At 36.4% G+C, this 12781-nt stretch overlaps 1 protein-coding gene across 7 annotated transcripts in view; it reads left to right on the forward strand.

The window, feature by feature from the left end:
• NBEA (neurobeachin) overlaps nucleotides 1-12781 on the forward strand; it is a 642892-nt gene that overhangs the window by 411443 nt on the left and 218668 nt on the right. For all 7 annotated transcript variants that reach the window (XM_070471793.1, XM_070471794.1, XM_070471796.1 and 4 more), the window contains one exon: nucleotides 5322-5465. In XM_070471793.1, the coding sequence (XP_070327894.1) occupies nucleotides 5322-5465 (144 nt within the window). The remainder of the gene's footprint in view (nucleotides 1-5321; nucleotides 5466-12781) is intronic.

The raw sequence follows: 12781 nt of genomic DNA on the forward strand, positions 1-12781 counted from the left end.
ATTTGGCTTCTTGAATCTATAATTTGATGGGATTTTTTTATTCTGAAACCTTTCAAATGTTATGACATTTTAATGTTTTCTTGGAAAATAAGCATATATGTCTATCCTGTCCAGGTTTACACATAATTCACATTTTCGAATCTAAGGCTTTCTGGTGGTTTGTGGTACCTGCTCATTAATTTCTTGATGAATGGCTGAAGAGGCCAAGAGGTGCTCTGAGTCCAGCATGTCTTCTGAAGATAGATGATCTCAGATAAATTCCCTTCCCAATCGGATTTTGATTTGTTGGGTGTTAAACCAATTCTTCCTAAGGACAGTGTTTATAAGCCTTGTAATGAGACAGCCCTTTGAGACCTTACCTCTTTTTGCCTGTAATTTTGATAAATGAAAGTCTAATTCATAAAGGATATTGTGATTGAAAAGCACCTTTGGATCTCATACACATTAATTTAGATAAATGTTTGGTGCAGTACCATAAAATTAGGAAGTTTACCGAACTGAAAACTGATAATACTTCAACAGGAAAGATAAGTTCTGGTGTGTTGGCATGAATTCATTTACTACATATCTTTTAAACACACAGTTGTTTTGCTGCTTTAAAACTAGAGGGGGTAACATTGAAAGCTGAATATACATTTGAGAGCTCACATTCCTTTAACTGCAATTTGTTTATTGGTAGATTTTAATTTTAATAACACAAGAGTAATGTAAAGCCTTTTTTTTTTTAAAGACAAAGCAGAATACAGATGGTTGTGATATGAACAAAAACTTATTTTATCAAGCTGACTCATGCATGCCTAAAGGAGGTTATTGACTATTTCTTGTTAAGAACCAAGTTCCCTTTTGTGTTAATACATAAGATTCTTCAATTATCTCTCAAACTGAAGTCAGTTCACCAAGAATCTCTGAGACATCCTGGGATTTTCAGGTTAAGAGATATCCAGAGGTAACTATTATTCATTTATTCAGTATTTGTAAGGACTTGCTCTGTCCTCGGGAGTGTGCTGAGAACTGGGCATACCAAGACAGAAGGATGTTTCTCGTCATCAAGGAAGGAGCTTCCAGGCTCTGTAGAGATAACAAGCACACAACCAATTATAATACATGTAACTACTGTAGTAGCAGGACTCATGAGATATGATGGATGTATAGGGAAAGAGCACACAGACCTACCTAAAGCATCCAGAGAGGGGAACTCGGGATGTGTAGACTTGAACTTCAGTTCAGCACGTGTTTGTGGCACACGTGCTTAGTACCAGGCACTGATGCTGCAGAATGAAGCTACAGCCCAGAGGAGAAGACATACGCATAATGGCGAGCACCCACTCAGTATGGTTGAGTCCTATGTAGACTGCGACAGTATGCGTCATTTAGGAAAGGCACCCAAAAGAGGTGAGTTTTGCAGGCCAAGTAGGAATTAGCCAAACAAAAGAGGAAAGAGAGAACATACTTTATTGAGGGAATGCTTTTAACACAGATAAAGAGATCCGAGAAAGCATGACATAATCTGGAAGCTGTAAATGGTTCAGTATTGCTCATGGGAGAGTAAGAAAAGGTAAAACAAAACTAATGAGAGGTAATGAGAGGATAAAAGGCCTTAATCAGTCATCCTAAGGAGCTTAGATTTTATCTTAGGGTATAAGTCTTGCATTGAGTGTTGTTGATTGGAGGAGTTAATAAACAGTACTAAGCAGGAAAATATTTTCAAGTTATTAGTGATGAAATAAAATAATACTCTGACAAAAATATGAAGGATGCTGTGAATAAGGGGGCTCTCAAAGCCTTCTAAACCAAAATGATGATGGCTTGAACAGCTGAGACCATCACCTTACAGGGTGAATCATGTGTCTGTGGCTTAATGAAGTATGTTGATCAAAATAGGAAGAGGTGAAGGAACAAGAGATAATTCATTCATTTAGGGAAATGTGGAATTAGGAATATCTAGCTGAAGATGTCTAGTAGACATATGGCCATAAAGGCCTCAGGAGAGAGTTCTTGGTTGTTAATCTTTGGATTTGCCTCTTTGTTCCAAAAGGTGCAAGCTTCGAATTTCTCAAATTAAGATACTAAGCAAGCAACAAACTGCATATAGATAGCTGCCCCCGGAAGATCACTGTTGGGCTGGCTTTATATCACCAAGACTCCAAAGGAAATAAAGATAAGGTTCTGGAGCATTCAGTAATCAGTCCTCAATCTTTTATTCCAGAAATGAGAATCATCTGTGGGCCGATGAAAGACTACACATATAAGCCATTTAAGTCTCCTCACCTTCCAAGCAGCATTGATCTCTAATAGTACTGCTTGTTTTCTTAAGTGTCTATTGAAAGATATATTTAACAATCCATTACTTTATACTGTTAAGCTGTATTTAAACTGGGCTCTCTAATGCTATTATGCAGTAAAAGCTAGGATGACAGAGTATACCTCTCAGCCAGTGACAGTGCTACTGTGACATGACTGTGCACCTCAACATGTATTTTTTACTCCTCTGCGGGCTACCTCTGAGTCAATCTGTTAATGTTTTAGCAAACAGAATTGGCTCTGAATCACTAACAAAAAAGAATTGTGAATGCTGCAAAGAAAGAAGCTAACACTTTGGTTTACAATGCAAGTTTTACCATGGTTAGATGCTTAACCAACAAATGATTGAGCCAGTATCAGTAGACAGGAAAGACCTGGAAATCCCTATATTGGGCCTAGGAAAATTAACCAAGAGTATTCATTGTTCACTGGATTTTTGGCCAAAGGCATGACAAGATTTGGAAAGTAATTACGTGTGTACACAAAACCATAGCATCCCCTGAAACTATGATACAAAAATACTATATAGCAGTGATTTATTATGCCTCCATTTCAGAAATGGATTTCCCTGGTGGTTCAGCTGATTAAGACTCCACCGGCAGTGCAGGAGACCCTGGTTCGATTCCTGGGTTAGGAGGCTCCCCTGGAGAAGGGACAGGCTACCCACTCCAGTGTTCTTGGGCTTCCCTGGTGACTCAGGCGGTAATGAACCCGCCTGCAGTGTGGGAGACCTGGGTTCAACCCCTGGGTTGGGAAGATCCCCTGGAGAAGGGAAAGGTTACACACTCCAGTGTTCTTGCCTGGAGAATTCCATGGACAGAGGAGCCTGGCAGGCTACAGTCCATGGTATCGCAAGGAGTCGGATACAACTGAGCGACTTTCACTTTCATTTCAGGAATATATGCAGCATACCAAATGAAATGTGAAAATACTTTTCTAGTTAATGCTGCTCTTTGAACCCTATATCCTAACACTAAAGCTGGAACACAATAAATTAAACCATATTCCTCCATGTTGAATTCCAACTTCAGGTGACATGAAATATAGGTATTTCTTAGCTATATATATATAATTTACTTGTAGCTCAGATAATTTCACATTCATTATCACCTGCCAAAGCAAATGTCTAAATGTAAATATTGAAATATTTGTTAAGGAGTCAAATCCATGAGACACTTAAATGCATTGTAATTTCTAACATTCACATGGATTAACATGTTAATGCTAGGTCAACTAATTTTTCTCAGTTTTTTTTAATTTAATTTTATTTTTTTACAATATTGTAGTGGTTTTTGCCATACATTGATATCAATCAGCCATGGATTTACATGTGTTCCCCATCCCAATCCCCCCTCCCGCCTCTCTCCCCATCCCATCCCTCTGGGTCATCCCAGTGCACCAGCCCTGAGCACTTGTCTCATGCATCCAACCTGGACTGGCGATCTGTTTCACACTTGATAATATACATGTTTCAATGCTGTTCTCTCAGATCATCCCACCCTCGCCTTCTCCCACAGAGTCCAACAGTCTGTTCTATACATCTGTAACTCTTTTTCTGTCTTGCATGTAGGGTTATCGTTACCATCTTTCTAAATTCCATACATATGTGTTAGTATACTGTATTGGTGTTTTTCTTTCTGGCTTACTTCACTCTGTATAATTGGCTCCAGTTTCATCCACCTCATTAGAACTGATTCAAATGTATTCTTTTTAATGGCTGAGTAATATTCCATAGTGTATATGTACCACAGCTTTCTTATCTGTTCGTCTGCTGATGGGCATCTAGGTTGCTTCCATGTCCTGGCTGTTATAAACAGTGCTGTGATGAACATTGGGGTACATGTGTCTCTTTCAGTTCTGGTTTCCTTGGTGTGTACGCCCAGGAGTGGGATTGCTGGGTCATATGGCAGTTCTATTTCCAGTTTTTTAAGGAATCTCCACACTGTTCTCCATAGTGGCTGTACTAGTTTGCATTCCCACCAACAGTGTAAGAGGGTTCCCTTTTCTCCACACCCTCTCCAGCATTTATGGCTTGTAGACTTTTGTGTCTTTCAGTTAACTTTTTGTGCGTTTGAATTTTGGCTGTTTGTACTACTTGCATTGTTGTTTAGTCGCTAAGTTTTGCCCGACTCTTTTGTGACCCTATGAACTGTAGCCTGCCAGACTCCTCTGCCCATGGGGTTTTCCAGGCAAGAGTATTGGAGTGGGTTGCCATTCTCTTCTGCAGGGGATCTTCCCGACTCAGGGATACTGAACCCACATCTCTTGCATTGACAGGTAGATTCTTTACCCTTGAGCCACCAGGGAAGCCCTTGTACTACTTTATATATATCAAAATAAAGATATCACAGCTAATTCAGTTCAGCCCAGTTGCTCAGTCGTGTCTGACTCTGAGGCTTCCCTGTCCATCACCAGCTCCTGGAGCTTGCTCAGACTCATGTCCATCGAGTCAGTGATGCCATCCAACCATCTCATCCACTGTCATCCCCTTCTCATTGCTAAGGAAATAGCTGTTTTGAAGTATTTACGTTTTACACCTACATCTTTGCTTATCCTTTCTGTGGCTTTTCAGTAACAGCTGTTTCTCCTTTCAGATGTGAATGCTTTCTTGTTTTCTTCATACTTATCTACTTTTGTGAATGATCTGATCAGTTGATTATCTGATTCACACTAAAGTGTAATTATGTAAACCTGTGTAACTTTTATGGATCAGAAAACCTAGTTTGTGGTGAAGTCCAGAGTTTTTTGTAGAAAGTACAGTGATCTTAGAATGCAAAGTTCTAGGTTCCCCAACCATGCATGTAGCTTTCTCCGCCTGTTTCCTCACCTGTAACATTACACCCCTTGCTTTCTCACAGTTATTTAGACTAAACGGAATACAAAATGTACATTTTTTTTTCTATAGTTGAAAGTAATATGTAAATGCAGTATATATCTATAAGTAATAGCTTTTTCTGTAACACTCACTGAAAGTAAAACAATCACAGTGACCTAAATTACTATATTTTGGTTGTGATTAGGGACTGAAGAAGACGTGGTAAAGTCAAAGAAAACATTCAGAAGTCAAGCGATAGTGAATCAGAATGCAGAGACAGAGCTTATGCTGGAAGGAGATGACGATGCGGTTAGTCTACTCCAAGAGAAAGAAATCGACAATCTCGCAGGTAAACTGTTATTTTTTTATTTGTTGTAAATAATAAGTGCACATGATATTACTGAATTTAAAGTCAATCTGGTGAATAAGTTTGTGCCTGTGGTTGGAACAGTGCTCAATCATCTTAATGTTAATAATTTATCTCATTTCTAATATTGAAAAGAGGAAACTACACATCAGGCTAACGATAAATGAATAGCATCTACTCTGTGTGTAATGAAGAGCAACTTTTAATATAGAAAAAATAATGGAAAGCAAGCACAAATTGTTCTCACTGCCTAAATAATTGGGGGTGAGGGTGGCAGGGGGAACATGATGGTAATTTAACCTATGACTAACATGCTAACAGCTATGAAAAATAGTCACTTCAACCAGGTAACTGTGTAATTAGCCATTTCCTCCCTGCTGTCACTCTTGGGAACTCCTTCCCCATTACTGTTTTCTCTCTGTTCCCACAGCACTAATCCCCATTACTACAAAACATTCACGGCCTGCCCACTCTCAGTTTTCACTCTGTTCTGGCGCTCGTCTAAGGCCAATTCAGAGCAGCAGATCAATGGCCTGATGGGTTACAGATGTCTTAGTGTTGGCCAATAACCATTTTGGGGTCTTAAAGCACTTTTGAGAATCCGATGAAAGTAGATTGTTTCAAGATACCCATACAGTCCTGTACAGAGAGCTCGCTGAAAAGCAGCTCCCTGGAAAGCAGTCTGTGGAATCATATCCTAGATCTTAGACTAAAAACTCCTGCTTTAGAGTCTCAAAGGGGCTGAGTCTTACCTTTATTCTGCATTTTCACCCCATACAACTTCGGAGTGGCGGATGGCAATAGAGAAGTGGACTTATAATCATCCTTCTGTTTACAAAATAGTGCTCCTTTTTCTAGAAGTGTGCCAAAAACTACCTGGCATGTTTTAGGAACAGCTCCAACCATATTTCTGCCAGTTAGAAATCTCTCATTTTACCAAAAAGAAGTTATTGTTGATTGTAAACTGAAGACAGCACATTATTGTCCCTCTCCTAGAAAATGTTTAATAAGGCTATTCTAATACCAGCTCCTGGATGTCCCTATGTTATTAGCAATTCTGTATCATGAAAATTACTTGTCCTGTTCAAAACTAATCTTAAGTCTATGAACCAATGTTTGCCTCAGATTCCTAAGTAAATATTCAAGTTTTGGTTCTGTTTTTATATTTTTGAAAAATACTTGAGAGATTTTTCTCTGAGGCCATTTGGCAATTTAAGCAAATGAAGTCATTATTTCTTTCTGCCACAAATTGTTTTTTTTTGTTTTTCCGGTCTTACTCTTGATCCTAATGAACTGGAGAATATTCATAAACATGATTCCCGACCTATTTAGATAATGTGTTGTCTTTCCTCATTCCCATATCCTCGCAGTTATGTTCAGTAATTATACAGTTATTTAGTTTAGCATCTCTGGACTTTAGTTTCCACTAAAGGTAATTAGTTAATACAAATTTGGTCACTGCCTTGAAGTTTATTATGATAAGATCTGCCCAGTAATACCAGAGGCAAAATCTGATAAAGGTTAATAACTCCTTTGTATTTCTCTCTTTTAATAGTAGACAGAGTAATTATTAATATTAATTTATGCTTATAAGAAAAATTCTCAAAATAAACTTAAGTTAAAATACTTGAAGAACAAAGAAAGTAGACTTGAAGTAACTTGTTTAACAATCCAATTGTATGGCCCTTGACCAATTCACTCTCTCAGTACTCCTCCCACTTCTGTCTTTTAAACAGATTTTTCTTTGAGCAAATTTGCTCCTTTCCCTTTCCCCCAGTCCTAACTCATAGTCTCTGTAGAATCCTTGTGTCTGAAAAACCTTGCAAAGTATCCTAAAACACTGATCTTCTACCAGATCTTCAGTGTTCATGTTTAAATCAGCAGTGCACAGATGTGACCCTGATCTCTGAATGCGGTAGAAAAGAAGTAGGGTATGGATGTTTTGTGAAGCGAGAAGTAAGGGTCACAGAAGGCAGCTGTATAAATTGTAGGTGTCTCACAGATTCATTTTGTAAATACTGAAGCCTGTTTACTAATCTGGACTACTGTGATAGTGACAATGTTACAGGAAAATAATTTGGAAAGTTAGTTACAAACCATATTTTTAGGTTAAAAAAATCAGCTGTTAGTAAGTTTTAAACCATATATATATATATATATATATAATTTGTTGTTCTAACAAATTCTGGTCCAAATAATTGTTATCTCTGTCTCAGAAATTAAAATTTGTTAATTAATAATGCCTTTCTTAGGGTCAGTTTCTGTTTATAGGGGAAAAAAAAAAGAAGAATAGCTAGCATATCTTGCTAGAAACCAGTCAGTGTTCAAAGAGCTTCATGTGTAATAACCTATATTACCTGAATTTTACAAATCAGGGTATAGAGGCCAAGACAAATTTAAGTAGCTTGCATAAGGTTAAAAGGTATATAAATAATATATTTCCTTAGAAATTCATAGTATATGGCATGAACTAAAATGAACCAAGTAGTGTATTTAAATAAATATGTATATATATTTAAAGACTCTTCTAAAATGATGTAGAACAAGATCCTTGGTTTATAACTCAAATTTTATGGACTCCCAGTATACAGTACTTAAAAGTTTATGAATAAGCCTGGTAATTAATTTTACCTTTATATATGGGTTCCCCCAAATCATCTTGTAAGTTAAAATCTGACAGAGCATTTTTGGCACAATTATATTTAAATATTGACCCTTTCTCATGTTTTCTCCATTTTCTTTTAGTTTTAATAAAGATAAAATGTCGACAAAGTTCTACAGTTTTAAATGTCATACAATTTTCTGTTTCACTTTTAGTTCCCTTTCTTCCCAAGCTGTTCATCTCAAGAGGCAAGTTAAGTGCGTGTGATTATGAATTGCTCAAATTATTATGTATTTTGCAAATGGCTAATATGATTATAATATAGAACTATGTCAGTCAATTCAGTAATTATTACACCACCACCTAACTTAATTTATTTAAATTGCTGTTTTAGTTTGTAGTGATTGACCAATGTGAATTAGTACCTAAGATATCCTATGTAACTAAAATTTTCAATTTACTAATTATATTTTTACTTAAAACATTGAAATTATTTTAATTCAACTGATTTTAGTATAAAATCTCATTTGTTTTAATCTGAAATTTAATTTGGCAAGTTATTTCTTCAAACTTGTTGAGTAAGATTTAAAATTAACTCAAACTTATGTGAATTGACAAGTGAATGATTTAATTGAAAGACTTTTCTCCCACTGATAAAATGTATTTCATTTCTTTTAGAGTAGTAATTCTGTCACATATTTGGAAACAATAGAAATATTTTACATAATAGAATTATAATGCATACAGATTCCTTTATTATTGCTTCCAAATGTTAGTAATTTTGCTAATTTAGGGAATTCTGAGTTAATGATGATGGTCCTTTATGCTTTATCAGTTCTGTAAGTGATAGAAAAGTGTTTTGTGTGTATGTAAGCTATTATTGGAGAAGGCAATGGCACCCCACTCCAGTACTCTTGCCTGGAAAATCCCATGGACAGAGGAGCCTGGTAGGCTGCAGTCCATGAAGTCGCTAAGAGTCGGACACGACTGAGCGACTTCACTTTCACTTTTCACTTTCATGCATTGGAGAAGGAAATGGCAACCCACTCCAGTGTTCTTGCCTGGAGAATCCCAGGGACAGAGGAGCCTGGTGGGCTGCCATCTATAGGGTCGCACAGAATTGGACACGACTGAAGTGACTTAGCAGCAAGCTATTATTACCAACAATCCACCCATATACTTAATGTCAAATAACTGAAAAGATTTTCTGCAAGCCCACGCCACCAATGTTCAGACTTCTCTTCACCCAAAATGTCCTTGATACATCTCTGCAGTACACCATCCCTTATCTCCTGCTATCAAAATCTACCCTTTTTAATACCTACTTAAATACAGTACTTTATGAAATACTCACTAGCCAGTCTTAGCTTCCCATAATAGTTTTGGCAGCAACTTTTCTGTTGCCATACAATTGACTCATTTAAAGTGCACAATGGTTTTAATGATTTTTGTATATTTACAGTTATGTAACCATCACCACCATTTAAGAACATTTCATCACCCCAAGAAGAAATCTCATACTCTTTAGCTATTCCTCCCAAAATTCTCATCTTCCCTCCACATCCCTAGAGGACCATTAAACTGCTTTCTGTCTCCATACATTTGCTTATTCTGCACATTTCATATCAATGGAATCATATAATATGGAGTCTTTTGTGACTAGTTTCTTTTAGTTAACATAATGCATTCAAGGCTCATCCATGTTGTAATGTGTATGTCTTTTTTTACTGTGAATAATATTCCATTGTTGGACAGTATCACATTTTGTTTATCCAACCTTTGTTGTTTATCAAATGTTTATGGGCATTTGGTTTGTTTTCATCTTTTGGCTATTACAACAATGCTGCTGTGAATATTTATTTACAACATTTTCTGCAAACATATGCTTTTATTTCTCTTGGGTGTATACCTAGGCATGGAATTGCTAGGTCAAATAACTATTTGTAACTTTTTGAGGAACTACTAGACTGCTTTCTGGAGAAGGCAGTGGCAACCCACTCCAGTACTCTTGCCTGGAAAATCCCATGGACGGAGGAGCCTGGTGGGCTGCAATCCATGGGGTCGCTAGGAGTCAGACACGACTGAGCGACTTCACTTTCACTTTTCACTTTCATGCATTGGAGAAGGAAATGGCAACCCACTCCAGTGTTCTTGCCTGGAGAATCCCAGGGACGGGGGAGCCTGATGGGCTGCCATCTATGGGGTTGCACAGAGTCGGACACGACTGAAGCGACTTAGCAGCAGCAGCAGCAGCAGACTGCTTTCCAAAGTGGCAGCGTTATTTTACATTCCTGTCAGCAGGTATGCAAGGGTCCAATTTCTCCACATTTTTCCCAGTGCTGGTTATTATCTTTTTATTATAGATAACCCATAAAATTTTGATTATATTATTCTCAAGACACTTTATTACTGAGGCCTTGTTTTGCAGATGCTTTTTTATATGTTTTGTCCCTCCTTTTAGACTGTAACACTAGCAACTGTATCCCTTATACCTTTGAACCATGAGGAAATCGTCTAAAAAAATTACTTGCCCTTAAAATGTTCCCATTGAAAAAGTTCATTATAGGTAAACTGGAGAGCTGAGATAATTACTAGATAATTTATACCAAAATCCAGAGACTAAATAAAACTTCTTTTAAGCTATTGAAATTAAGTGTTTGGGGCTTGAATTATTAGATTATATGTTCATACTGATTCAGTCATTCAAATAATCACTTGACTTTTCCAGAGTAAGAACACCTACAGTTAAGCTAATCTTGGTTCCATCCCAATTTCCAGGAATTATGTCACTTTAAATGTTTCTTGAGCTTCCCATTTTTAATATCAAGATACCACTGTGAACTCTTAATCAAAAAATTGTTTTTCTCTACCACATGGAAAACATGTCCTGTAACCAATGGACTATAATGTTGCTTTGAATATTTTGAAAAGAGTAATTATAATTAGTACGGGGAACTAGCATTAAGAGGAAGAAGTCTTAGAATGTAAGGGGTTGGATTTTTCTGTGGGGGAAGATTTTCAAAGTGGTAAGGTGGTGGATTTACATTTCTTTACACACAGGTGCACACATACACACACACACTTTCTAACCAAAGTCAAGAATCTGAAATTTATAAGAAATACATTATGTGAATTTAAAGAATGAGAAAAAATACAGATACAAGTAGGAGGCCTAAGAGAAATAGAGTGTGGTCAACAGGAGGTTCGCCTACATGACAGTCACCTTCCTCACATGACTCACCTTAAATGTTCATAACAGTTCCCAGTGCAATTTCACTGATGTTTATTGGGCAGTAGTTGTTCAGACTGCTTTTCTCATTGTTAACTGGTAAAATTGTTTGCATTTCTTCCAATCTTTGTTCTACCAATTCAAAATGAAACCAATTATCAAATAATGTGAATGGGGGAGGAAACTTGCTTAGAGTTTTTTAAAATTATGAAATTTTCAGGTATCCAGCATTATAATTCAACATCTGTATACATATAAAGTGCTCACCTTCACAATTTTAATTATCTTCCATCACTATACAGTTGACTCCCTACACCAATTTTTTAGAAATTTTTTTAAGTTTGACCATTCCTACCTCCCTAAATCTACTTGACTGCATTTCATGTACTCATTTACTTACTTATTAACACCTTTTGAGCACTTAGTGACTATGTAGAACTCTGGGGTTCAGAAACTGATAGGGAAAAAAGTCATCAGGAAAATTAGTTCTGCTTCCACTCTTCAGATAAATCAAATAACCAGGAAATTATGGTATAGAGTATGTCTACCCTAGTAAGTGAAATAGACAATTAAGATGATCAGAGAGATAATTAGACCTTTAAATGTTCTAACTTGGAATGTTCAGCACCCAGAGACAAAGTTGTTTATATAGCAAGTGAAGGTTACCTAAAAACTGAGCTAAGAAAGGAATGTAAAGCAAAACACAGGGCAAACAAGAAGGAAGAACTCAAGATTCTAGACAATTATAATAATAAAATGAAAGGAACAACAGAGTTCTAAAACCTAAAACTTTTTCAAGGAAATGTGTTATTTAAATAAGGAAAAAAGAGTATGAGCTGAAATCACAGGGAAAATATATTGTAATTGTTTAATGGAATAAGAGAATAAGTACTGTATATGAAAACAAAGTCAGTGTTTCACAGATGGAGATAAACTCTAACTCAGATCTTGTCTGCTTGAGTTAGGCCTAACTATTCCACACAACTCAAATAGAATTAATGAAGATTCTTTTCCTGATAGAACTAATATTTTTTTTTTAAATACCTGGCATTTATAATTAAGTAGTTTTAATTACAAAGTCTAACTAGACTGGAGTCAACCTGATATTTGTATTTAGAGGAAAATAGTTTTTAAACATACTAGATTCTCTGAAAAGCATTATTTTTTGCTCAGGATTTTTTCCTTAATTTTTAAACCCATGTGTATTTTAAGGGAAATTTAATCCATATGTCCCTGACTCACTCACACTTAACTCATCAAAATGTTGTTTAGTAAAAGCTATTTGATGTTGAAAAAGCCTTATGAGTCTTTGTCTTTTTTCTCTCTTTGAATTAGAAAGTTGCTTTGCAGTCATAAATAGTATACCCAAAGGGTTCATGTTCAGTTTCAAACACAGAATTCACAAAGATCTTAGAGACAGTGTTAACACATGCTCATTTCTTACCGAAGCTAAAATATTTAAACTTG

The sequence above is a fragment of the Odocoileus virginianus genome, chromosome 8 (assembly GCF_023699985.2).
Source record: "Odocoileus virginianus isolate 20LAN1187 ecotype Illinois chromosome 8, Ovbor_1.2, whole genome shotgun sequence".
NCBI classification, from domain to species: domain Eukaryota; kingdom Metazoa; phylum Chordata; class Mammalia; order Artiodactyla; family Cervidae; genus Odocoileus; species Odocoileus virginianus.